Source organism: Panthera uncia (genome assembly GCF_023721935.1).
Source record: "Panthera uncia isolate 11264 chromosome C1 unlocalized genomic scaffold, Puncia_PCG_1.0 HiC_scaffold_4, whole genome shotgun sequence".
NCBI classification, from domain to species: Eukaryota; Metazoa; Chordata; class Mammalia; order Carnivora; family Felidae; genus Panthera; species Panthera uncia.
The window spans coordinates 100,876,837-100,899,871 of record NW_026057585.1 but is presented as its reverse complement, the minus strand read 5'-3'; the positions used below and the strand labels follow the sequence as shown (position 1 = coordinate 100,899,871).

General features: G+C 59.2%; 1 protein-coding gene across 3 annotated transcripts in view; it reads left to right on the top strand.

The window, feature by feature from the left end:
• KCNAB2 (potassium voltage-gated channel subfamily A regulatory beta subunit 2) overlaps positions 1-23,035 on the top strand; it is an 84,719-nt gene that overhangs the window by 12,021 nt on the left and 49,663 nt on the right. Inside the window, exons 1-3 of one of the 3 annotated variants that reach the window (XM_049618200.1) lie at positions 10,991-11,303; positions 21,373-21,501; positions 22,663-22,704. In XM_049618200.1, the coding sequence (XP_049474157.1) occupies positions 21,425-21,501; positions 22,663-22,704 (119 nt within the window). In that variant the 5' untranslated portion in view covers positions 10,991-11,303; positions 21,373-21,424. Of the gene's footprint in view, positions 1-10,990; positions 11,304-21,372; positions 21,502-22,662; positions 22,705-23,035 lie in introns of those variants that run through there. The other 2 variants (XM_049618201.1, XM_049618202.1) reach the window with 2 other exon arrangements.

Below are 23,035 nucleotides of genomic sequence, written 5' to 3'. Positions count from 1 at the left end.
CCCGTTCACCCCCGAGGAGGGGGGGCCCTGGGAGCGACGTGGGGGCCCCCCCCCCCCCCCCCCCCGGCGCTGTGGGAGCCGGCCCCCCCCCCCCCCCCCCCCCCCCCCCCCCGCCAATCAGGTTTGGCTCAGCAGCCCGGAGAGGCTGTGGGAAGCCCAGGCCCTCCTTCCAGAGCTGACCTGAGGGTGACAAGGTGAGCAGGTAAGACAGGGCCCTGTGTCTCATTGACGGTGGATGGGAGGCACTCAGGTAAACCCCCTTTTCAGGATGCCAGCCTGTGAGGGGGCCCTGGATCTGTCAGACATGCTGCTCAGCCAGAATTCTGCTTCTCAGGATCCTGCTTCCCCTCTGCAGCTGGAACCAGGATCTGGCCCCCAACTTCCAAGGGTCACTATCGAGATGCACCTGAGAGTGAGGTTAAGAGCTACCTTCCAGGGATCCCACCCCCACTGTGTGTCACATCGGCACACGGTCGGTGCAGACAGCCAGCCTGGAGCTGCGCCGGGCACTGTGCTAAGCACAAGGGAGGGGGACTGGCTGGACACGATGGCCAGAGTGTCCCAGTGCGGGGCTGGCCTAGAGTAGGTGGCTCCGGTCCGCACAGCCCAGGACCAGCCTCCCCACCTCCGATGTTGCTGCAGAAACTCACATCAGTGAGCAAGATGGCAACAGCCGCTGCTCCCCAAGCAGGCTGCACAGGGGGTGGCTTCCTGCAGGGCTCCAGAGGGGAAGAGACCTCAGCCCCACCTGGGGGAGGGCCAGGTGCCCAGGGACTGCTTGGGAACACAAGACAATGCCAGCGTGGCCACTTCATGTGGACAGACTGTGAAATTGCCCATCTGGGAACACCAGGAAGCTGGGGTCCCTCCTCCTCCCGTCCTGGGGTGTAAGCGGTTAAAACGCACCCCTGTGCCGTGAAGCTTGGAGCAGCTCCATCCATCGGTGGATGCCACCTCGGCTCCCTCCTGTGTCAGCTGCTCTGACTGCTGAGTCAGGCTCTGAGACGCAGTAATCAGTGCTCATGGCTGTAACCGCGGGCAGAATTGCCTGTTTCCTTCCCGTTCCTGGAACTCTGTTTTCCTGCCTCCGCTCAGTTAGGACTTGAGCCGTTTGTGAGAGATGTTTTCTTTATGGTCTCTTATCATGGATGCCCCCCAAAGAGAGGGGGAAGCCAGGCCCTCCCAAGGACACTGTGCAACACCGTTACTCTTGCCATCGCAGGGGACGGGGCGGGGGGGGGGGGGGCCTCTGGGCCCCTCCCCACCTTGAGCAGCCCCTTGATTCATTGATTACCCTGCTGAGAGGTGGTCGCGCCAGCCAGGTCCTCGCAACCCTGCAGCTGCAGCCGCGGCCGAGAGGGGCTGGAGATGCTACGGCCGTGATGGCCATAGGGTGTCCTTAGCTCGGTGCAGCCTGTGGGTTGCCCGGCCACCCCCAAGGGGGCCGCTGCCTCACCCCGGATCCCCACTCTAGCACCGGTGAGGAGGGAATCCTGGAGGGGAGCCATTGAGACCTGCAGGCTTTCTACTTGGCGTGAAGGGCAGGGCTTGGGTTTTGCAAGGGAAATGACCCCCTAGTCTGGTCCTGCTGTAGGAAGCTGCACCCCCCGCCGCCCCCACCCCTTGCAGGACTGCCAGCACCAGGGACAGATCTCCCGTGTTCCCCGTGCATAATCTTTAAGAGCCTCTCCTCTCGGAAGGACCAGATCGGCTGGTCCTGACACCAGAATTGGTGAGAACCCTCCTTGCCCAGCCCCATGATCTCACGCTGCGTGTCACTCCCACCCAGGAGGGGCTGCCCCTTGGGAACTCAGGCCTTGGGCTGCCTCGTGGGGAGATGCCTGTGGCCTCGATCATGGTCTGGCTTCCCCGAGGGAGGCACTGGGGCAGCCCTGCCATTCCTCTGGGAGCGGGTGCAGCTGGAGCTGTAGAGACAGGAAATTGGCCTTGGCCAGGGCCCAGAAGGAAGAAAGCAACAGCGCCCCTGGGTGTGCTTCATCCCCAGGGAGGTAGGAGCACATCCAACCCCCCTCTGCCTCCCTCCAGAAGTGTGGGACACGCTGAGTCTGTTTGAAATGCGCCGTGGCTGAATGTGCACTTCCCCTGAAGACGAGCCCGAGGGTCTAGGTGGCATCGTGTGCTTCTCAAGTCCTTCTGGCCACCCCACACCCCTGTGGGGACCCTGGGCCCTCGGTCTTTACCTTCCCCGTTGGCATCTGCTTTTTAGAGCAGAAGGAGGCTGCCCACGGGGTGGCCTGGGACATCAGTGCCTTCTACACGTGGGAAGGTCAGCACTACCCGTCTGGTCTGCGCGGGGTGGAGTGTCTGGCCTCTGGAAGGCGAGGCCTTTTCCCGGCATCTCTGGGTACCCAAGCACCAGCAGGCTACGGGCCACTTGGCTACTGGGTGGCGTGGGCCCATGTGTGTGCATGTACGTGTGAGTGTGTGTGTGCACGCACATGCACACACCCCTTCAGATCTGCTTTCTGCTTCCCGTGCCTACACCCCCCTCCCCGAGCTTCTCACCAGGGCTGGCCTGGAACACGCCGTCCGCCGGGGCGGTGCAGGGGGCGGGGGGGGGGGGTGGTGTTCTGGTCTCTCCCTAGATTCTCTTGATAAACTTCCTGTAAGATGAGAAACCCCTGACACAGTTTCCCAAAAGGGGATGTAAAATTAGTTTCAAAGGGAAGCGAGAACCGCACGATGTCCTGGAACTCACACTCGCCCTGGGCTTCTGCTGTGGAGTCCACACGCCCTCTCCTGGGACTGCTGGGATGAGATTTTGCCGGGATGTCAGAGACACTCTCTCGCACTCGGCTCTCTGTCTGTCTCTCTTTGGCAAGATTTCCCACGCTTCAGCCACTGGCCAGCCATCTCAGGATTTGGGTTATATACGTGCACACTTTCAGGCCCGTTTCTGCATTTATATTTTTCCCTTAAGCTTTTTTTTTTTTTAAATAAGCTTATTTTGAAATGAATTTTGCTGCCCCTGCAATAAAGAGAAATCCAGCATTACTTGTCATAGTTTGGAGATAACTAGAAAAGAAGTAGGTAGATGTTGGATTCAAGAACTATCTCAAGGGGCACCTGGGTCGCTCAGTTGGATGAGTGTCCAACTTTGGCTCAGGTCATGATCTTACGGTCCATGAGTTCGAGCCCCGCGTCGGGCTCTGTGCTGACAGCTCAGAGCCTGGAGTCTGCTTCAGATTCCGTGTCTCCCTTTCTCTCTGCCCCTACCCTGCTTGCTCTCTCTCTCTTTCAAGAATAAATAAACGTTTAAAAAACATTTTTTTTTAATCTCAAGTGTGATCAGGACATGCAGACTTTGACTGTCTCTGCCTTAGGGGATGTGGGATGAGCCCTTGCTTGCCTTCTGGAGATTCGGGGGTGTTCCAGTCACCCCATCCCCTAGGTCACAGGCAGGCTACTCATGTTCTCAAGGGCGAGCTGAGGAGTCCCTCCTGCCCCTGCTCTGGTGAATATAAGAGATGGGGAAGCCTTGGGGCATCAGCCCCATATATATATATCCCCTTGTTGGATTTAGGCTCCGGGGCAGAGGGCGCTTATTGGGGAGGGGGTGCCCAGGGGCAGGGCTGGCATTCAAGTGTTGAAGACTTAGACGAGAAAACTATAGGGAGCGTTCTCCAGAAATCATCGTGGATTTGGGGGCAAAATGGCATAAGGTTGTAATTCAGAGTGTTGGCTTTGCAGTTAGGCAGACCCGTCCTAGCTCTTTGCCTCTTAGAGTTGTGTGACTCTAGGTAGGTCTCTAAGAGGACGCAGATGGTACAGGAGTTAGAAATGGAAAGTGCAAGCTGCCTCCCCACCGTTTCCCACCCCCAGGGTAACCCTGAAAATCCTGCGGGGTGACCCGTCTAGGCCTGGGGACCTACCGTTGGACCCTGAGGCTGGTGAAGGCCCCGGCAGATGGGGAGATGTAGCGGTCCCCCGAGGCAACAGCAAGAACAAGGACGGGACTGCCATGGGCACAGGGGCATGAGGGAAGAGGCAAGCAGTTGGCCCCAAGGTCAGGTGTGCCAGAAAAGAGGTACAGACAGGTGGGCCCAAGGTCAGGGGTGCAGGAGGTTCAGAGAGGAGAGAGAAGACTGGAAAAGTAGGCAGGGCTGGCCGTGAGTGGTTCAGCATGCAAAGCTGAGGTGCTTGGACCTGACAGAGAAGGCCCTGGGCAGCCATTGAGGCCTTTAGGGAAAGGCATGATGTGATAGATCCCTGGGTGGGCAGCAGGAACGGGACTCTGGTGACAGGGGAATGACCATAGTCCAGACAGGCACTCCCAAGGCCAGTGGTGGAAATGGGCAAGAGAGGGAATGTTCCAAGGGACGCTCATGTGGACAGAGCCCACAGAGCTGGGAGTAGGAACCTCTGCTCGGGGCAGAGGGGTGACATGGAGGCACGGCTAGCCATGGGGCTCATGGTGGCGGCCAGAGCTGAAGCTCGCGGGGTGGGGGTGGGGGGGGAGGGGCAAAGAAGCGTCCTGGAGGGTCGTTCAGGGGAAAGGCTCCACGAGTAGAACACTGGAAGCAAGAGTGCTTGGAGGAAGAGGAGCAGCCTGGGGTGCGGGTGGAGGTGACAGAGTTGGGGAGGTGATGGAGGTGATACAGGCTCAGGGGGCAGAGGTGATGCGGATGTGTGTGCGCGTGTGTATACGTGTGTCTTCACGCCCGTGCACGCGTGCCCCTGAGGCGCCCGGCTCTCCGCACGCTTCAGGAACCCAGCATCGTCCTGCTGGGGGTCCAGACCTGGTGGAGACTCGAGTCCGGCTACAGCCCGAAATGCTGACCAGGGCCCGTGCAGGCTGCACTGTGGCACCGGGCGGCCCCTCGGAGGAGCAGCTGGAAGACGATGTGCTCTCACCCCACCACTCACCACCCTGCTCGGTTTGGCCTCGCGGGGAGTCTGTGTTAACTAAAAGGAAAGCACCGCCCGATCGGAGCAGCAGGACATGCCTCGTGCGTTCAGCCTGTCCTGGCAGGAGGGTCTCCACGGGGAACGAGGCAGCCCCGGTCCCGCCACGGGGGGCTCGCCATCAAGTTGGGAGACAGCCAGGTGAGCAATCACGAGCTCCGAAGGAGAGGCATGCGCTGACATGTGACAGACGGGTCACTTTGGAGAGAGCGCTCCAGGACACTGCCTCTAGAGATGTGACGTTTGAGCAGGGACACAAAGGAAGAGCGTGCCAGGCAGAGAGACAGCACCTGCAAAGGCCCTGCGGTACAAGAGAAGAAACCGCTCCGGCCAGGGACTGAGGAGCAGGAGAGGACACCACCAGCCTCTCACCTGGATGTCCAGTGGGCAGAAATCAAGAGTGGGACACCCAACCGAGGGAGCCCCCCAGGCGCCCCAGTGGCGCTTCCTCTATCCACCCCACTAAGAGGACACGTTGTACCCCATCCATTCGAAGTCCAACTTCAGGGCAGGACCTTGAAGGCCCAGCCTTTTCTCCGGGACTGCGCAGGTCACCGTGTCCAGGAGAGTGAGGTGTAGCATCTCTGTGCTTTTGTTTTCATCAGGTAGAGGCTCTGCCGGCGTGAGAGGGCAGGTGGCCTCGCGGCGGAGGACGCTCTCCAGGTGCATCGCTCCTCCGCACTAATCAGGAGCATCACAAGCAGGGTTTAAAAATACTATGCTTATTTCATTTCGGTGCAGGAGCGAGAAAGAGAACGTACAGCCTGTATGAGCAACTCACATCAAAAATAAATGAAGCAAAAAGAGTAACCAAAAATAGTACGGCATCGGAGGCAGCAGCCTGTGTCCCTCGGCCAGCTGTCCCCAGCGAGCGGCATCGCAGAGAGCGGCCAGGAGGACGGCTTTGCATGCTTATTCCGGAACAGATTAATCAGGCCTGCAATCCGATGATAGATCAGAATTACTAGCAAAGTAAGAGCAGGATAATTACTCGGGGCGCACAGGGCCCCCGTACGTCCTCCCCTCCAGCCCTGCACCCCCGCCAAGCAGCAGGCCAGGGTGCGGCCAGCAGGCAGTGTGGGGTCACCTCTGACCTTCCTGGCAGAATGTTCACACAGGACAGGCCCCAGCCCCCTGCGAAGCAGATGCTGTGGACCTCACGAGGGCCCACACATTTGTCTTGATCTCATGGTGGACGTCGCCTTTATTTTTTTTATGTCATTGATCAGGGTTTTACAAACTACAAGGACCCACTCCAGCCCACCACCTGCTTCTGTAAATAAAGTTTTATTAGAACACAGCCACCCCCATCCAGTCACACACTGTCTCTGCTGGCTTTCGCACAGCCTTGCTGCCGAGACCACCTGGCCCACAAAGCCTAAAATATTGACGCACTGGCCCTTACCCGCCCAATCTTGGCAGGTCTCCCGCCCTAGATGTTTTTCATCATATGCCTAAGCATCCTAGGCAAGCATCCTGTCCACCTAAAGACAACCATTGGTGACAGGGTTCGGTTTGGGGCTGTGTCTGTGCTGATGTTGATTGGAGCTTTACACGTGTTGCTGGGGGCGAACAAAGAAAAGAAGATTCTGCAATAATTAGGTTTCTCTTGCATCAGGAACATCTTTGGGGCAGGGATACTTGAGCCACACAACTAGACTCAGACCCCTGCCCCCCGGCACGCCCCTGTGAAGGGAGAGCATATGTGCCACCACCTATGGACAGCTACAGCTGTCCCGCTGACCCCCAAGGGCCAGGCAGGGTCCCCACGCCCACCTGCTGGCCTCCCTCCCTGCTCTGTTCCCCAGGCATCGGAGAAGGAGCAGGTAGAACCCTGCTGGGCAGAGCCAGGAGGGACCTCGCTCTTGGGGCTTCCCTTTCCCTGCAACGTTGTCTGGACTGTCCCTCTGGCTTCCGTGAGTCATCATGGAGCCCTTTCAAACTTCGAGCTAGGCCTGTGGCCCTGCGTCCACCCATTCTGGGGCCTTCTGGGGAGAGGATCCTTTCAACAGACCACAGAGCCAAGTCCTGAATTCAATCAGGTGTTTTGACTTGGCCTTGTCCTGAATGCTTGGGAAAGCTGCACGGCATGTTCCCTGGGGAGGCATCCCCCAGGAAAGAAATGCAGGGAGCTTTTCAACCGTGAAGGCTCGCATTGCTGCGAAGGCTCCGGGGGACCTCTCCCACATGGCGTGACAGGTGGGGAGTGTAGGCGGGATGGTGATGGCATTACTGAGCACGTGCCAGCAATAACTCGCCGCGTGGGGACACGTGGCCCCCCGCGTCAACAAGGGCTCCCCCTGATGTTGCTCGCCTCTTCGTGGTGAGGTTTTGGACGAGGATGAGCAGAACCCTAGAGGTCACACCGCCCCTGAAACGGGTCTGCCTTCTGGATAGGGGTTCTTAGCGTGGATTAGCGTGTCCAATCCCCAGAGGGGAGATTGTGATCTCATGAGACGAAAACCCCCAGCCGACTCCCAGGGTTGGCTTGAAAGACACCAAACCCCCTACCATGCCCCCAAATGCGAGAGACAAATAACAGAGTCCAAGAGCATGCTTGTGGCTCAGCGCTGAGCACCACACAGAGAGAGGTAAAGACCCAGACCTGGGTCCAGAAGCAAGTGTGGGCACAGGGCGGAGAGGGGTGTGGGACGGGGAGGCTCATGTGAAGCAGGCAGCTGGTGGGGGGTTCGTTTCTGCAGGAGGGAGGCCAGGCTGTCTAATGAGGTGTGGTGATGAGCAGTGTCGTCCTGGGTCAGGGCTCTGCAAACCTCTTGTACGAAGGACTAGAGAGCAAATGTTTCTGGTGTGCAGGTAATGCGGTCGCTGTCGAAACCCCCCGGCCCTGCCATGTAGCATGAACACAGTCGGGAACAATATGTGACTAAGTGCTGTGGTCTGAATGTGACACCCACCCCCCACCCCCCCGCCACCACCCTCCCCCCAGCTCCAAATTCACATGTGCTGACCCCCAGTGCAATAGTGTTTGGAGGCGGGGCCTTTGGGAAGTGATTAGGATTTGACGAGGTCGTGAGCCCGGGGCCCCCTGATGGGATTGGTGCCCTTGTAAGAAGATGATGAGACCCCAGCAGGCTCGCTGTCTGCCATTTGAGGACACAGCCCGACTGTGAACTAGGACTCGGGCCCTCACCAGACACTGAGTCTGCCGGCACCTTGATCTTGAACTTCCAGCTTCCAGAACTGTGAGAAATCCGTGTCTGTTGCTGAAGCTCCCCCAGTCTGTGGCATTTTGTTATGGCAGCCAGAGCAGAACAGCACAACAAATGAACATGGCCCTGTGCCAATAAAACTTTATTTATGGATGCTGAAACTTGAAGTTTATGTAATTTTCATTCCCACGGAATAGTCTTCTTTTGTTTTTCTTCCAACCACTTAAAAGCCACTCTTCGCTCACAGGCCACGCAAACACAGGTGATAGGCTGGATTGGGCCCCCAGGCCCTTGCCAAACCCTGTCCCAGAGCAAGGAAGGAGACCCCCTCCCTCCCTGACTGCTGACCAAGGCCTGAGATACTGTTCCTGGCTCTGGGTGCCTTGTCATTTTCCAGAGAACCTCCGCCAACAGCAGACTGGAGGATGTGACCTCAGTGTTGATGTTCCAGAAAGAGGCCGTACCCAGGGGTGGCTAATTATGTGCCCAGGCTCTGAAGTCAGCCCCTCAAGCGTCAAATCTCTGCCCCTGCACTTAGCGGCCAGCTGACTCGGGCCCAGTGTCCTCCACAGCATGACGGAGTCTCCCAGCCACCTTTACGGTTCTGTAAGGGTTCCGTGTGACAGAGAAGCAATGCGCATCGCGTGCCGTTGGCCCAAATGAAATTTAAGTCGGAAACCTCGGGGGGAAACATTGAAAGACGCGGCAGGGGAGCGGCGCGGGATGTGTGAGGATGTCTGCGAGATGGATAGGAGCGCCATGAGACGTAGAGACAGGATTTGCCTCTGGAGAGCAGAAGTGGGCCTAGCGGGTGTAGTTACAAGGACAGGGATTTCAAATCAACATAAAAAGGACCTTTTTCATCATTTCGGTTATCCTGGGGGGACTCATCTGTCCCCAGGGGACTCATCTGGGTGATTTTCGAGATCTGCCTGCGAGGGAATCTTGCAGAGGGAAGCGGTGTCTCCAGCGCCCTGGACCTGGGCCTCTGCCCCTCACCCTGGGGGAGCCTAGCACGTGTGAGACCAGTTCTCTGGCTACATACGCCCACCCGGGGAACACGCCCCCTCCCCGCCGCACCCCCCACCGGATCTCAGCCGGAGGAACACGAGTTACATCAAGGCAGTACTTGCTTCTTAAATTGTGGAAATATCCAGAACCACTGTGAGGTTCCCCACCTAGCAGGAAGATGTTTGGGGGTGGTCTCAAGACCAGTCTGGGACACGATCTTGTTCTCTGGCCGAGTCGTGGGAGACAGCAGTAGACTCTGCTCACTGCACATCGCCCCACTCGGGCCTTTGTGGCACCACCTCCTGGACCCTGACCCTCTCTGAGACACCCCCGCCCCGAACTCCCAGCATTACTCCTTCTGCTGAAAATGGAGGTAGAACGTGGTCAGCAGCCTCCTCCATTAGGAGGAATGTACCGGAAGACTCCCTTTCCATCAGGAAAGCGAAACTTTCCTGGAAGCCCCACCCACCAGGACTCTGCCGTAGACAGCGTCCCAGGCCACAGTAGCTGGGAGATAATTCAGGAGTGGCGACTGGGCCAGCAACCCTGCCGCCATGTTTATTGATGCAGCCTGAACGTGGGGCTCAGACTCATCAGTGCCAGAGAGGAGCCCCTCCTGTGGGGTATCTCCAACTTTGCTGCCCCGCGTTTGCACACTTGCCAGCCCTCCTGGTCTAAGGTAACTGTTTACAAAGAGTCAGTGGATGCAATAGACATGTAAGGGCCAGGGATGATGCTGGGGTGTGAGGGCTGCAGATGGTCATGTGAAATGTTCGACTTTTGCCTGCTTCCTGGAGGTCTGTGATAGCACTGAATTAAGCCTGCCTTCTCAGGGCACAGGGTCACGGGGCTGGCGGGCACTGGCGGGGTCCCGAGTCAGGCCCGAGGGGGCGCTTCAGACCAGCAAGAGGAAAGAGCCCCGGTCCAGAGTCACACCCTCCTGGTTCCCATCCCAGCTCTGCCACTGACGACTGAGTGCCCTGGGATACGATTTCGTATAGTGAGCCTTGGCTTTCTCATCTATAAAGCGCTCCGGCCTGTGGGGGTTACAGGGCGGCGGGGAGAGCCTGGGGTGCGGTCCAGAGGGGCTCCCCTCCCCCACTGCCTCATGGTCTCTCTTTTCCATTGTCCCATTTGCTCTCCTCTCTTCTGCCTCCTGTTCACCTCCCATCACTTGGGAGAGCTGAGCGCCCCAAACCGTTCACTTCTCTTACCTCTTTTCCCTGTCACTCCATCCGTGTCTTAACCCTGCTGGGGACACATAGCGCCACCCCTAATCTGAGGCACAGGGGCTGAGCTGGCCGACTCCCTGTGCCCACCCCTGGGGGAAGAGGAGCCCGCTCTACTCCCCGGAACCGTGGGGAAGGGGACGGCCAGGGCTGTGGTGGCACAGCACAGGGGCAGAGGCCCCTGGCCGGCACAGGGGCAGAGGGGATGCTCCGTCCGGATCCTCCCTTGGCCTCGCTCTCCCCCAGCTGAGGGGCCTCCCCGGGAAGGAAGGGCAGAGCAGGGAGAGGCTATGGGGAAAAACAGTCCCCTCCACCTGTCCTCCCCCCGGGGCTGCCCCACCTGCACATACTTTGCTTGCACCTGCTGTGCCCTGGCACCGTGTTGGGACCACTGGGATGGGAAATGGGCGAGGCAGAGCCGTGCAGAGCTCAGAGCACAGCTTGGGAGCTGGGTCTGAATCCCAGCCATGGGCCTGACCTTTGACCCTCAGTGTCATCATCTGTAGAATGAGGAGGGCAGCAGTACCCTCTGAGGGCTGTAGGGATGACCAGATAAGGGGAAACAGGTGGAAGTCGTGCAGCCCAGCCCTCGTACAAAGCTGGCACCGAGAAGCGGAACTCTGTGACGTCACCAGGACCAGCCGGGAGCTGCATGTGTGTCCCTCTCCCCCTCCGGGAAAGGGGCCCACGGCTTGCCTGCCAGGGTCCGCTCCTGTTCTGGAGGGAGGGGACACGCCCAGTGTCCTTCCCCTTCTCATCCCCTGCCCCCTCCCCCGGAGAGGCGGCTGTGCTGCCAGCCAGGAAGGTTGGGGTGTCCGCCCGGGAGCGGAGGCCCCACCCCAGCGCCTCGGGGGCCCCTGGCTCGCCAGGAACCCTCCCACATGAGCTGCCACCCACTTCCTGGTCGGCCCTGTGGTCCCGTGCCTTCCACCTCATACGCACGAAAATGGTCTTGTCTCAGGAACAGGTACCTGGGGTGTTTCAGGGATCCTGTTTGCCGAATGGGGTTTGTGCTCGAGGGAGGTGGGCACCCCAGCTCCCTGAGTGGGGCTTAGCGCTCCCCTGACATCCAGGGTTAATCGGGCCGGCCACTGCCCTGGGGCCCCGTGCCCGCACGGGGCTGGCTGCAGCCGGGAGAGCTGTCCCTGCTGGACCCAGGCACAGCCCGTGTGGCCATCTGTCACAGCAGAGCAGCTACAGGCGTCCTGCCTGCACGGGGACACCGCAGGCCCCCCACAACCCAGCGACAACAGCCAGGGCAGGCGGGTGGGGCCGAGCAGGCTGGCACCCAGCAGAGGTGTCTGACTGGGACACGGGACACGGTTCTGCCTGGCGTCTGCTTTCATCCCTGGGGCAACAAGACAGGAGCTGCCTGGAGATCAGAAGCGCTGTGGGGCCACCTCTGTCCTGCCCTTGGGGGAGAGGGAGCGCCAGCTGCCAGGCGCTCCCACAAGCTCCTGGAGGGATCCCTGCCCATCTGCTTCTCCTGAACCCCTCTCCGGGGAGTTCCCGTCTCTGAGAGGAAAGTAGTTTCACAGGCAGAAGAAGTGAGGGTCCCTGCCTTAGAAAGAAATGAGCGGGTCCCCACCCCTCGTGTCTCCCGCAGAGCTGAGCACAGGGCCAACAGCAGGGTAGCAGGAGCGGGGGGGCAAGATAGGGGGGATCCTGAAGGCACTCCCCACCTGGCGGCTCTGTCTTGGAGAGGCAGCCCATGGCCCCCATGCGGGAGAGGAGGGCAGGGGTGGTCAGGGAGTTCCCTGCTGCCCATGGGGCTTCCTCCCTGCCCGGAAAAGCCAAGTGCCTCTGGGACGGTGTTCCCTCCCTCCCCCACCGGCTTCTCTTCTCCACTTCTGTGCCAGGGTGTGGTCACGGTAGGAGGGTGAGGCGGGGGTGGCCAGAAGGAGGCGGCAGGAGGGGCCTGCCAGCTTCCCGAGGTGGGGCAGGAGGGCCACCAAGCTTTGCTGAATGAATGACGGAGGGGACGCCACGGTTACAGGGTTCCGGAGCACGGAGCTTGGGGGGCTCGCATCCTACTTCTTGCCCTGACTAGCTGCAGCTCTGAGGCCCCTCTGCCCTGGCTCCAGGTGAGGGCCCGTCCCGCTTGTGGTTGGTGCGACCCGGATGGAGGGGGTGGTGCTCCTCGGCGCCAGGGGTGGTCCAAGCTTCCACTTACTCTCAGGGAGGGCGGGGGGCAGTTCCCAAGACTGGGGGTCTTCGGCCCCTGACCCCGGCGGACCCCTGTCGGTCGCTGTGCATCCCCTGGGTGTGACTGGGGGCCACAGCAGGGCTCCTGCTTCAGTCGGGAGGCGCTCAGCCTGCAGGTGCATGACGGGTGGGTGTGGATCTGGGTGGGCTGCATGAGGGCAGAGGCGTTTCAGTGTTGTTCTGGGAAAGTTGAAAGTTTGGGGCCATGATGGGTTTTTTTTTTTGTTTGGTTGTTTTTTTTTTTTGCATCGTGGCACTAATGAGATATGAATGGGGCCTCTCCCTGCAAGAGTGTAGCCGGAGCCCCATGCTGGGGTGGCCTGTGTGTCATCAGGGGACAGACACCCGAGTGTTGCTTTGAAAACAGTTTCTAGCCTGTCGTCTTTTTAAGAAATTCTCACTGGGACTCTGCAGCTTGGTCCCTCTGTGTCTCCTGCTGTCCGAACACGTGACATCCACGGTGCTTCCTGTCAGGTGGGCTGATGGCCATGCCACTCCTGGCTCAGGAGCTTGGAGGACAGACGGAGGTTTCTCTGTGGCAAAGAGCAGGGGGTCCTGGCCGGGGCCCCCTGCCCCCAGTAGTGTTTTCACTGTTCTCCCTGCCCCCCATCCAAGGCTGAGCATGGCCTGGGGGTACTGCTTGGAAATCGGGTTGTGGATCCCCGGACCGCCTCCCCACCGGACCCCTGGGCCATCCTTCCAGCCCCTGGGCCTCTCTGCTCGCGCCCAAGATGCCCCACAGGCAGAGCCGATCCCCCGAGTGCTCTCGGACTGGCAGTGCCTCCGCGGACAGACTCACTCTTGCCCGCCACCCCTGCTCACGGGGAGGAGTGGGCTTGCGTCTCGCGGCACCCCGCTTGTGGGAGAGAGAGGAAGGGTGTGTTACGCAAGCAGCCTTCCGGATCTGGTGGTTTTGAGCAGTTACACCTCTTCCTGTCTCTTTGTGGGGTGCACACTGGCTGCCGTGGCTGCTGCAGCTTTGGACCCATAAAAGGCGGTGGTTTCACGCTATGTCATAGTCACAGTGGTTCTTCGGGGCTTTGGCAGGAAGGATTTCCAGGGACGGAGTAGCAACACGCAAAGTAAGGTGAGCTCGACAGACAGGAGCTTGAGTCCCAGCCCCGAGCCCCGAGGCTTCTGGGAAGAGCCCCCCGACGTCCTCCACCCCCAACAGCACGAACCTCTCCTGTCTTCTCCCCCTCGGGCAGTGTTCACGAGCGCCCAGCGTGTGCCTGGTGCTGCTCTGGGCACTCGGACCCACCGGGGAACAAAAGAGACAGAGCTCCCTGCCCTGGCGGAGCCGACGTCCAGGGGTCTCACAGGAGATGGGGAAGGAGTAAACATGGGGAATCATCCATCGCTGGTGTCTCGGTAATGACCAGCGCCAGACCTCCGGGTCCTCGCCCCTGCCCCCTTATTAGGGCTGGCCTTTGCAGCCAAGAGAACAAAAGTCCTGAGCCTCTGGCATAAAAGACATTGAAGCTTCTCTCTCTCCACCCCTCCCTCTGGAGGAAGCCAGCTGCCTTGGCATGAGAGACCCAGGTGGTGGGAAGGGGGCCCCTGCTCACCCCTGTGTGTGAAACGTCTAGCGTCTCCAGCCCCAGCCCAGAGGACACCCTCACCGCAACCTCAGGAGAGACCCTGGGCCAGAGCTACCCGGCCGGGACAACCCCCTATCCCTGACTTTCCAAAGCCACGTGAGAATTCTTTGTTTCCAGCCCTAACCCGGGTCACGTGGCAATAGATGAACTCATGCAGTGTTAGAATTCTTTTTGTTTTTAAGTTTATTTTTGAGAGAGAGACAGAGACAGAGTGCGAGCAGGGGAGGGGCAGAGAGAGAGGGAGACACAGAATCCGAAGCAGGCTCCAGGCTCCGAGCTGTCGGCACAGAGCCCGACATGGGGTTCGAACCCACAAACCGCGAGATCATGACCTGAGCCGAGGTTGGATGTTTAATCCACTGAGCCACTCAGGGGCCCCCAGTGTTGTAATTCTTAAATCCTCCACTAGGTGGGGACAAGCCTTCTGGAAGCTTTGATGCTTCCACATTGGGATGCAGCCACAGAAGGCCCAAGAAACACAGGTCCCACTATGACGCTGAATCATCTCTGCATGTGGCTGGCCACATCCACAAGGGGTTCGTCTTTTTCTGGGGAAAAGACGAGCAGCCCCCACGGGCAAAGCAGAGAGGCGGTGAGGGAAAAGCAGATGTGGTAGCAAATCTGAGGACCCTAAGAAGATGAGATCACCGCCTGGGAGTAGGCAGGGGCACATCTGTGCCCCGTGATGCACACCTCCTTGAGGAAGGAGGTATGATCAGGGGCTCCCAGGTCCTGGACCGGCACCTTCTGTCCACCAGGGCCAGGCACAGGTGGATCCCAGCCCGCGGCCCTCCCAGCGCACCCCCACCCGTTAGCATGTCAGGTCCTCCTCAACTCCCATTATCCCATTTCACAGATGGAGAAACTGACACTTAGGAAGGTTGAAAGAGCTGCCCCAGGTCAGACAGCAGATCCGAGCCCAACCGGACCTTGCTTCCCTCCCTGACACCTGGAATGGTCTCCTCGGGTCACCCACAAGGCGGGATTGTGTCATCAGACCAGCCCTGGAGGAGGATAGAAGCGTGTGTGGTGGCTCTGGTGAGGCTTCGAGTCAGGAACTGTGACCCAGGGCTCAGGAGCTTGTGCTAAATGACGTTTCCCACTGCCCGGTTTTCTTGCGCTCCAGAATCTACGGCGGTGAGACGAGCGGAGGCTTTTTCCGCCAACTGGAGGTCCCTCCCGTGACTCACGAGTCGTAACTTCATGTAACGAGGATGGGTCTGAAGGCTGAAGCCAGTAGAACATACTCCCAGGAGGGCTCACAGCTCCATTCACCTTCCGTGCGACAGTCCTGGGGGACCAGGGGGTGCGTTCGTCCGTGGCGATGGTGGAGGCAAGTCTGCCGTGGCTGAGGCTGGAGCTGACACGGCCTCACTGCTCGCCATTGGCCAAAGTATGTGCGGCCGTGTGTGTGTGCGCATGTGACTGTGCGCGAGCCCTGCCTGTGAGTGAGAGAGCGAGGGAGGGAGAGGAGGGAGAGAGAGGACAGAGAGCAGGTGTACAAACCAGACAAAATACAGACAATCAGGGAATAGAACGTAGGGCATATGGGCGTTCCTTGCTGTGCTGATTCTTTACAACCTCAATGATGTTTGAAAGTTTGCAGAATAGTAAGCTGAGGAGAAGACAGGCAGTGCCCACAGATGGAGCCCTGGGCTTTGGGGGGCCTGCCGTCGTTGTCAGCCCCCCTCCCATACCGTCTGAGAGCTGGGACTTACCCATTTTCTTCCCTCCTGAGCTCAAAGCGTTTTCACTCCTTCCCTCTGCTTCCGTGAGAAAGTACAGGCAGGGCTTTGTGAGTGTTTCATGCCTCAGTTTCTCCGAGAATGAGTCAGGCGGCTTGCTCAAGGTCACATCCAGAACAAGTGGAAGTGCAGGGGACGGAGGGGCCCAGACTGCGGACCTCCAGGCTGCACCCTGGGCCAGGTAGGCTCTCAAATGGCTTCTGAAGCCTTTCTCCCAGCCTCCCTTCCTCCGTGATCCCTGGGATCAGCAGCCTCCTGCTGGGACGCTGGCCCCTCGGGATGGCCGCGGGACAGACGCGGTCTCTCCTACCTGGACTGTGGCAGCTGCAAACGAGGAGGAGGGCTCTGGGCAGGCCAGCCGAATGCAAGGCAGGGGGCAGGGGAAAACCTCACGGGTCCCCCTCCCTCCCCAGGAGGTGGCAAAGGCACCAGCCCCCCAGGAGGAATGAGGCCTGTCGTTCTCGTGAAGTGGGCATGAGGGCGTGGCCAGTGCCTGGCTGCAGGTCGGGGAGCTGGCCGCTGGCTCCAAGGGGAGCCTGACCTTCGGAGTCCAGGCGAGGTAGAGAGGAGTGTGCCAGGCGGCCTACTCAGGGGCACCTCCCTGAGTGGAGCCCATATTTTTCCTGTCCCTGTAGCTGCCCTGAGTACCACACCTGGGACCGACAGAGCATTGCACCCTCCAGAGAAGACTGCCCTTGTCCCTCATGCGGCCAGGGTCCCCAGGCCCACCCAGCACCGCGGGCAGTCTGTTTGCCCTTAATGCAGACGCCTGGCCCCTTCCCCTCTGCTTTCCCTGGATGAGCCTTCAGCAGGCTGAGTCAGACTCATTCATTCATTCATTCATTCATTCATTCAACAAATATTTGAGTGTTTCCCGGGCACAGGTGTGAACACAGCAGACAGATTCATGGAGCTGGTGTCTTAAGGGGAGGGAGACACAGCCCACAACTGGGACACTAGGTGAAGTAGAAGGTATGTTGGAAGGTGACAGTGCTAAGGAGAAAAATGACCAGGAGAGGATTAGAGGAACACGGGGAGATGGGGTTTGCAACTTAAGACAAGGCGTCCGAAGAAGAGTCAGCAAAAAAGTGACCTTTGTACAAAGAGACAGAGGTTGGAGAGGGGGCCTTGGGTGGTTCACGGGGGGGTCAGAGAGCTTCCGGCAGAAGGAAGCCCGAAGGTTGGAGCGTCTGTGGGTTCATGAGACACCGAGGCCACTGGTGAACTTCAGGCCTTCCCTCTCGACAGAATGGGCAGCCACTGGAAGGTTTTGAGCAAAGTAATGGCATCTGATTGATGTTCTAGTAGGATCACTCTGGCTCCTGTAAAGTAGACCTTGAGGCGTAAAGGTGGAAGCCGAGACCCATCAGGAGGCTGTTGTGAGGACTGTAAGAGGGAAGGTGGTGGCCTGGACCGGAGAGGAGGTGGTAGGGGCCACTGGGGCAAGCATGGGATTCTGGATGTTTCTGAAGATGCCTGTATAACGGGGGAGCCGGGGGAGCGGCGGCCAGGGGCTCCACGTGGGACAAGTGAATCTGAGACACTTGCTCCGCACCCTATAGAGATGCCCAAAGGGCAGTTGAATAGATGAGTCTGGGGTCCAGGGGGGAAGCTGGGACCTGGAGGTACAGTCGCACGGGTTCCGGTGTAAGCACTCGATTCAGAAACAGGAGACAGGTGGAAATACGAGACGCTTCTTGTGATGCAAAAGAAAAGAGATTCACGGTCGCAGAGGTGAACGGGGCAGCCAAGGAGACTGAGAAGCAGCAACGGGGAGACAGGAAGAAAGCGTGCGTCCCAGGAGCCGGAGGGTGGGGGCAGCCCCGCCGTCACCCCCAAGCCGTGGGCACCATCAGACTTAGCAACAGGAATGTGACCTTGGCAAGAGTAGCTTCCTCAGAGCGGCGGAGGCAGAAGGGAGAATTGCGGACCAGAAAGGACAGCTCTTTTGAGGAATCTTCCCGTGAATGGAAGGAGGGAAGGAGGACAGTTGGTGGAGAAGGAAGGGGATCCAAGAAGCTGTGCTTTTTGTTGTTTAAGATGCGAGAAGTAATGAGCGACCGCGTGAGGAGGGCAGTGCTCCACAGAGGACAAAGAATCCGCGTTGAGAGTCGAGATGCTCTTGAGTGCGGGCGGGAGTGGGGTGTGTGCTCAAGCGGGCGCCGTGGCCGTGGCCGTGGCCGTGGCCGTGGCCAGGCGTCCAGGTGGCAATAGGAGGGGAAACAGAAGGTTCTAAGTCACGTGGCAGAGGACGTGTTGGGGACTTCAGGGGAGAGGCGCGCCAGCGTCATGCTGGAGGCGGGGGTGGGGCCTACAGCCGGGTCAGCAACCTGCTGTGTAAAGAGGCAGGTGGTAAATATTTTAGGCTTTGGAGGCCAGACGGTATGTTGTGGTGGCCCGGTGTCACAGTGTAGCACAGACACAGGTGCGGCTCGTGAGCTGACGGGCACGGAGGTGTTCCGGTAACACCTTACAGAGACAGGCGGCAGGCTGCATCTGGTCTGTTGTTGCTAATTTGCCAGTTCCTGGTCCGGGACGCAGGCTGTGGGCCAGCAGTCCTCAAAGCGTGGTCCCTGAGCCAGGAGCACGAGCATCACCCGGGGGACTAGTTAGAAATGCAGATTCCTGGACGCACCCCATATCTGTGGAATCTGAGACTCTTGGTCCCCACAACCATCCCCAATTCAGACGGAGCTTGTGGTTCTGGAATCCTGGGAGTTAAGTACCCCTGAGTGCCCAGGCTGGGGGTTGAGACACCACCGCTTAGCAACTGGACCCAGGGAAAGGCAGACAGGAGAGAGTGGGGTGTGGGCTGGGTCACATCCCCCAGTGAAGGGCACAGGCGTCCCGCCTGCTATGGGCTGCCTGGCCCCATCCCCTTCCACAAGACCCTGTGAGGACATGCTGCGTCCCCCACCCCTGTGGCCATCCCTCCTCCCCGGTGACCTCTGGACCACCGTGTTTGGACGCAATGCCTGGCACTCTGGGGACCCCCAGTTCTGTGGCTGTGGTTTCCTGTCCACGGACAGGGCTCCGTGTTGTACAGGCAGCCACCAGCACCTGCGCACAGTAGGGCCTCGACAGACATTCTGTGCGCCAGTAAATGACTTAAGGTTAACGACTTTCATGAGAAGGTTGGCTTTCGTCCCCTGAGCCACCTGGCAGAGCAAACCCCAGGAGCACCTGATGGGCACAGAGGAGAGCCTGCCTCTGAGGACTTCCACCCCCAAAGCTGCAGGACTCAATTCCCCTGGAGCTGTGTAACTGACCTCTTTCTGCGGGAGAGGCACCGTGCCTCTTTCTTGCATAGATTTGGGTGGGGGCAGTCAGGCTGGTCCGTCTGGTGACAGTGACCCTGATGGACCCCAGAGTAAAAGAATAGGTCACCAGCAGGCCCTCAGGGTCTGCCCGGAGCCATCCACCAGGTGTGGATGGACAGGGCCAAGCAGACAAGGGGCCTGGGGCCTGGGGAGAGGTGAGCCTGGGTCACAGCATCGCAGGTCATGAGGAATCAGCTGATAAGCCCGAAGACTGGATTCGGCATCAGCCAAGGATCTACTGCATTTCTTTTAAGGATTTAAGTGCATTTTTTTTTTTCATTTTGTCATTTCTTTCTGAATGAGATTTCTTAAGAATAAAACTTTGCAGGGGCGGGGGGCACCTTCATGGCTCAGTCAGTTAAGCATCCAACTCTTGATCTCGGCTCAGGTCTTGATCTCATGGGTCGTGAGTTTGGGCCCCGCATTGGGCTCAGCTCTGGGCGTGGAGCCTACTTAAAAGAAAGGAAAAGAAGAAAGCTTTGGGGACCTTCGCTGTCTGCATCATTTCCGTCATTTCCGTGAGGCTATCTCTGTAGCGACTCTGATTTGCATTTTCTCTCCCCATTTTTCCAGCATGTTCACACACATGCGCACGCCCCTCACTCAGAGGAGAGCTGAGTGATGAGTGAGACCTAACCTGCACTACCTACGAGCCCTCTGCCGGGGTTGGAATGTGTCCAGAGAAAGCCTGCTTCCTGCTGGCAGGAGGGTCACGTCCCGGCAGAAGGAAGAGTGATGGGCATTCACTGAGAGGCCCCGCTGGGGGCAGGCGGGGCTGCGTTTTGAGCCCAGACCATCCTTTTAAAGCCCATCGGCGTGGTGATTTTGGATCAGAGGACCATCACTCTTTTGGAAACCCTGTATTACATCCCTGCTGAGTACCAAGCCCTGTTTGAGGCACAGAGGATGTAACAGTGAACAAAACCAGCAAACTTTCTGTGCTGGTGGGGCTTGCACTCCAGAGAGAGTTAAGACCTCATAACTCAGGGACAGACCATCAAGAAGGTCCCTGGTGCTGACTACACAGGACAGCAGGCAGGGTGCTGGGAGAGAACCCCTGAGCATGATAGTCGGAGGCGGGCTCCCAGAGGAGACCCAACGATGAGAAGGTCGGTCATAAGGGTATTTCAGGCAAAAGGAGCTGTAAGTGCAAAGGCCCTGTGGTAGATGTGCCCTTGGCCTGTCGGAGAAGAGAAGAAAGGGGTGCATGACCTAATCTCCTTTTAAAGTAGAAATGGAAGGAGGGAGAGCAGTCAGGAGGTCCAGGTGACATGATGGTGGCTCAGCCTGCGGGGAGCAGGGGGAAGAGCGAATGGACAGACACGTCTGTTGCATTCGTTACGTGGTGCTACATAAAAATACTGCTGGAAGCGTAGGGCCTGAAAACTCAGTTTCTGTGGGTCAGGAGTCCGGCAGAGCACAGCTCACCAGGGTCGTCTGCTTCAGGGCCTCACAAGGCTGCAGCCAAGGTGTTTAGCCAGGGCCGGGGTCTCATTTGAAGGCTCGACTGGGGAAGGATACTCTTGCAAGCTCACGCAGTTCGAAGGAGTCACTTCTCTGTGGGTGGTTGGACTGAGGGCCTCAGTTCCCGGCCTCACGGGCCCCTCCAGCATGGCAGCCCGCGTCGTCACAGCCAGCAAGGGAGAGAGTCTGCGGGCAAGACAGAAGGCACGACCTGTATCACCTGATGATGGAAGTGACATCCTGTGACCTGTGCCATGTCCTGTAGGGCGGGAGCAGGTCACTAGGTCCGGCGCACACCCACGGGGAGGGCGTGAGTCTCTGGAGCCGGGGTTATCCGACTGGCTGCCTTCCTGGAAGCTGCCCCGGGGCACCTGGGAATCTGCAGGCTCAGGGATGAGCCTGGGTGGTGGTGGTGCCACTTCCTGGGACAGGGGAGACAGCCCAGAGTTCTAAGTCCACAGATTTCCCCTGGCACCACCGGGAAAGGGCTCCCGGACCCTCAGGAAGGCAGCTGGGGAGGCGGAAGGGAGAACTACTGAACCTGACCACCCGCCTTGTCTGAGCCCCCATGGGCTGGTCTGTCCCTCTGGTGTGGGGGGTACAGGTGCCCGACATACAGGGCCTTCAGGATCACAGAGCCTTCTGGGCAAACCAGACTGCCCTTTTTGAACCACCTCCCCTCTACTCTGCTTTTCCTCCAGAATCTTCCGTCCGTGAAGAAGAGGGCAGGTCAGCACAAGTGAGGCAGGCTCCATGTATCCAGAATCGACAACGGGCTCCCCAGCGCGGCTCTCTCTGCGGCAGACGGGCTCCCCCGGCATGATCTACAGGTGATTCCCCCGCCCCCCCCCTACCCCAGCCACCTGGGCCACTCTCGGGGTCAGTCCTGCGTCTGGTTGGGGGGGGTCCCTGAGGCCAGCCCCACCCCTTGGCCCAGAGGGAAAGATCGAGGGAGGCCCACAGGACTCTGAGGTGCATGTAGGCAAGCTCTTTCTCCAAGGAAAGGAATGGAAACTTTTAAAACCAAAGTGGGACGGAAAAGCCCGCGATTTTCCCAGAGGGGTGAAGCCAGGATTAGACTTGGCCCTGACTCCCCTGAAATCTTGGAGGTGGCAGGCCCGGAAGCGAGTGGGGGACCCTCTCCAGTTCCTGTTTCTTACACATCACAGGCCGTGCAGCCCCCTTTGAGGGGGGCTCAGAGCCTTGCACCAGGAGGGTAGAGGCATCCAGCTGCTCACCAGGCACCCTTACCTCCCTAATGTGGGGGCCGCCTCCCAAATCCAGCTCTGGGTCTTTCCGTTTGGAAAGTAGCCCAGGCTGAACCACAGGGAGGGCACACCAAGGCGTTGGGTGAAGGCTGCTGTCCCGGGCACGGAGCACAGAACCCAGATGGCAGTGGTTGTCCTGAAAGATTGGGGCCCCGGGCGGGACACCAGGGGGGCCCATCGGTCCCGATGGATTGGGCCTTTGTCAAAAATTGTTAGGGCCTGATCAGAGCAAGTATCTGTAGAGCCCACAGGGAAAGGGGACGTCTCGCCTTCATCCAAGTCCTAAAAAGAACCGCATGGTCACATGCAGACGCGCCAGCACGTGGGGTGGCCGGCAGCTTCTCGGCTTGAGGGTTTTGTACTGTCGTTCTAAAGCAGGTTTCGTTGAAACCCAGACCGTCACCCAGAGGTTTACCTCTCGTCTTCGCTTCCCCGCCCGCCCCGTGTGGGGAATGAGCCTGGGCGCCCGAGGACCCCGCGTCCGCCCAGGCCGGGCCTCCGCCTCCCTGTGCCACTAGGTGGCGCTGCCACCGAGCACTTGGTACGCGGGCGCGCGTCCTCCCGACCCACAGCCCGGAGCTGAGCGGGGAGGGGCCGGGCCGCGGGGCCGTCGCTGGTGTGTCCCGCGGGGCCGTCGCCTGCACCTCCCTGTGGCTGATGCCAATTGTGGACTCTCTCTCTCTCTTTCTCTCCTTTTGCTCTGTCCTCCATCGCTGTCCGCAGTACTCGGTATGGGAGCCCCAAAAGACAGCTCCAGTTTTACAGGTAACGAGCCCTCCGTTTTCCCTAAGACCCGCACGCTGAAGGCAGGGGAGCGGGTGGGAGGGCCACGCCCCGTGCAGGTCGGGTGTGCCGGTGAACCTCTCCAGTAAGACACGGGCTCCGGTGGCCACCCACACGGCCCCGTGGAAGGCTCTGATGAGCAGCGTGAAGCCGCTTCCGTGTGTGCGCTGATCTCTAGAGTTCGCTTGCGTTTGAGCAAACGGACTTGTGATACCTGCTTAGCCCTCACCAGATCCACCTTAAAATCTCACTCGTGGGGCGGCGGATGTGGCTGTCTCCTGTTGTCTCTCGTGGGTTTGTGCTTCTTGGGTGA